The 2,995-nt window shown below is 49.4% G+C and overlaps 1 protein-coding gene across 1 annotated transcript; it reads right to left on the reverse strand.

Annotated features, from left to right (window-relative positions):
• Nucleotides 1–1,066: 1,066 nt before the first annotated feature.
• Nucleotides 1,067–2,332, reverse strand: LOC127220752 (igE-binding protein-like). Its single transcript, XM_051182675.1, is given in 3 exon segments — nucleotides 1,067–1,110; nucleotides 1,113–1,955; nucleotides 2,185–2,332. Coding segments are annotated over 3 exon segments (1,035 nt in total).
• Between the last annotated feature and the right edge of the window lie 663 nt (nucleotides 2,333–2,995).

The following is a 2,995-nucleotide window of genomic DNA, read 5'->3' on the forward strand; positions in this document are numbered from 1 at the left end:
TTCATGATGTTAATAGTTTGTGGTGAATATTCATTAGATAAAATAAGCCCCATACCTTGCATTATGTCTCGTCCCCATAAGTTAACAGGGAGAGGGAGCACGTATGGGGCAAACTGTCCTTGATGGCTCTCCATTGATTTCCAGGTGAGTGTAGAAGAGCTAATAGTGGGGTGAGAACGGTAGCCCAATCCCTGTAAAGAATGTGATGATTCTATAACAGGCCAAGATTTTGGCCACCAGTGAGAGGAAATTATACTCTTATCTGCCCCTGTATCCAAAATACCTTCAAGTTTCTTGCCATTAACCCATAGAGACAATTTTGGCCGATCATGGAGTTGAACAACTAGGTAGGCTGAGTCCTGTCCTGAAGAGCCCATCCGCCTACTCCCCGACTCTTGATAGGGGCTGCCTGGGAGGAGTAGTAATTGAGCTATTCTATCTCCTTGACTGATAGAAAAGACCCCATTTGGACTAGAGCATAACACCTGGATCTCAGGAGAGTGCTGGCTGTCAATGATGCCTGGGTGAACAATTAGACCTCGTAATGTGAGCAACCCTCTACCGAGAAGGAGAACTATACTCCCTTTCGGCAATGGTTCGGGGGTTTGGACAGGGACGGGCTGTATACCCATCAGAGGCATTAATAAGAAGTCAGAGGCGGCACACAGGTCCATTCTTGTTCCGTCTCCGGGGGGGGGGGGGAGGCTCGTCCATCACCCTGGTGGATCTGTTCCCGTATTTTAGTGGGCCCCGGGACCGAGGGCCCATTGCTCCATTTTTTGGAATCTCGCTTGTTGGTGTTTCCATGGGAGGGAGAATCCTGCCCTTTATATCTCTCACCGAGCGGCACTGGGTGGCCTTATGATAGCCTTTGCCACAAGGAGTGCAAAGAGTCGGTGTATCTCTTTCCCTTTCTGACATTTTACAGTCTTTTCTTAGGTGTCCTGCTTTTCCACATCTAAAGCAAGTTCTTTTGTCAGGCCCCTTAAGGGGGCGCTTCTGAGACTGTAGGATGGCAGCAGCTAACCCTGCATTAGTGAGGGCTCCTCCAAGTTCTCTACAGACCCTAAACCAATCTTGTAATCCCTTATTCTTCCTCGGGGCTATAGCTGCACGACATTCTTGGGTGGCCTGTTCAAAAATAAGCTGTTCAATTAGAGGCATGGCTTGTTCTGAATCACCAAAAATACGACCGGCAGCCTCGGTTATTCTGGCCACGAAGTCAGAAAATGGCTCTTGGGTCCCTTGAATAATTTTAGTGAGCTGTTTATCAATCCCTCCTTTCTTGGAGAGCGCCTTCCAGGCCCTAATGGCCGAACTGGCGATTTGTTGATAGGCGCCCCAATGGTAGTTTGTTTGATCAGCTGCAAAATGATCCTGGCCTGTTAGTAGGTCAAATGTCCATTGTTGCTGTTCAGGAGTCAAGGCCATCGCATTAGATCTGGCCTGCTCTTGGGCGGCCTCATGCCAGAGTGCTTTCCATTCCAAGTATTGGCCCATGCTGACAAGTGCCGCCTTCGCGACCATCTGCCAGTCGGCTGGTGTCATAGCTGTCATGGCCAGTCTATCTAGTTGTGCAAGAGTAAAGTTAGCTGTAACCCCATATTTTCTAACTGATTCTGCCAGCTCTTTTATCTGATTATATTCCACGGGTGCATGAACCCGTCCTCCTTCAGCGCCTTCAAAGACAGGGTAAGCGAGGCGCAACTTTCTTTTTACCCTATCTGGGAGAAAAGAGTACGGCTTCGGATGCATCTCATAGGCAGGGGGCGCCGAAGGGACAGCCTGCGAGAGGACTGGTTGACGCCGCTGTCCCTGAGACCTTTTGCTGTTTTGTCCGTAACCATCCGTGGGGTATCTTTCTTCCTCATATCTAGCAGCCTCTTCTTCTAATTCGGCCTCTTCCTCAGTATCTAAAACCTCATCTCCTGACTCCTCGGAGTCATCGGAGCTATCTAAATTTAAGGCTTCAAGCTTATGTACAGGGTATAAGCCAGCTCCTCCCTTTGATGTAACAACAGGGGGAGGATCCCTGTGGTCTGGCAAATACACCCCCTTGTCGTCAGACTTACGGGGGGGGGGCTTTTTCCTTCTTAGGGACGGATTTTTTCTTGCGCGCGCCCAACCTCTCACTACGCTTGGTTTCTGACATGCTATCCTGAACCACTTTAAGGGTGCTCCTACCTTCTGCTATGGCGCCCTTACAGGCTTCATCTTCGAGGCAATTCTTAACAAGCTTCCAAATTGCCTTTGTCCCTAGTCTCAAGTCTCCATCTGCCCATTTGCAGTCAAGATCTTTGCCTAGTTTACAGTAACGGTGATAACAAAACATAATGGCGAGAAAGATCAAGAGGGCCCCTAGTACAATCACAAAAGCCTCAAACTACCTTCCCACGGTGGAGATAATCCCAAACTAAGGTCCAGAAAAGACATACCTCTCCGAGCGCATCTGCCTGCAGTTCTGAATCCTCCTTGTAGTCAAGGGGTCTCCGATGGTGCTGACGATGGCGAGGTCTCAGATTCCCGGGTTTCGGCACCAGTTGTCCCGTGCTACCGTCTCGCCAGCAAGAACGACGCAGCACACTCAGGATCCTTCTGCAGTAAAGCTTTAATGCCTCTTGAGAGCGAGAGCATAAGCTTTCAGAACGGAGACCCCAAACTCCCAAAAACCCATCCCTTATATAGGATGGCAACCGCCGCCTCGGACGTGTCACCCCCTGACTGGCTGCAGCTCCTCAGACCATATGACGCCACGGGGGAGGTGGAGCCCAAGGGATGGAAAGTTACCCAGCACCTGCGCACTAGCTTGTTTACCATTCGGTGCCTGCCGGATGCAGGCACCATCTTGTAATGGCTCCCTACATGTGTGTATGTGCCTGTGTATGTGGTGTGTGTGTGTATATACATGTGTATATGTGGTGTGTGTAGTGTATTTATATGTGCATGTATGTGTGGTGTGTGTATATATATGAATGTGTATGTATGGTATGTATGT

This window comes from Phodopus roborovskii, unplaced genomic scaffold (assembly GCF_943737965.1).
Source record: "Phodopus roborovskii unplaced genomic scaffold, PHOROB, whole genome shotgun sequence".
NCBI lineage: Eukaryota > Metazoa > Chordata > Mammalia > Rodentia > Cricetidae > Phodopus > Phodopus roborovskii.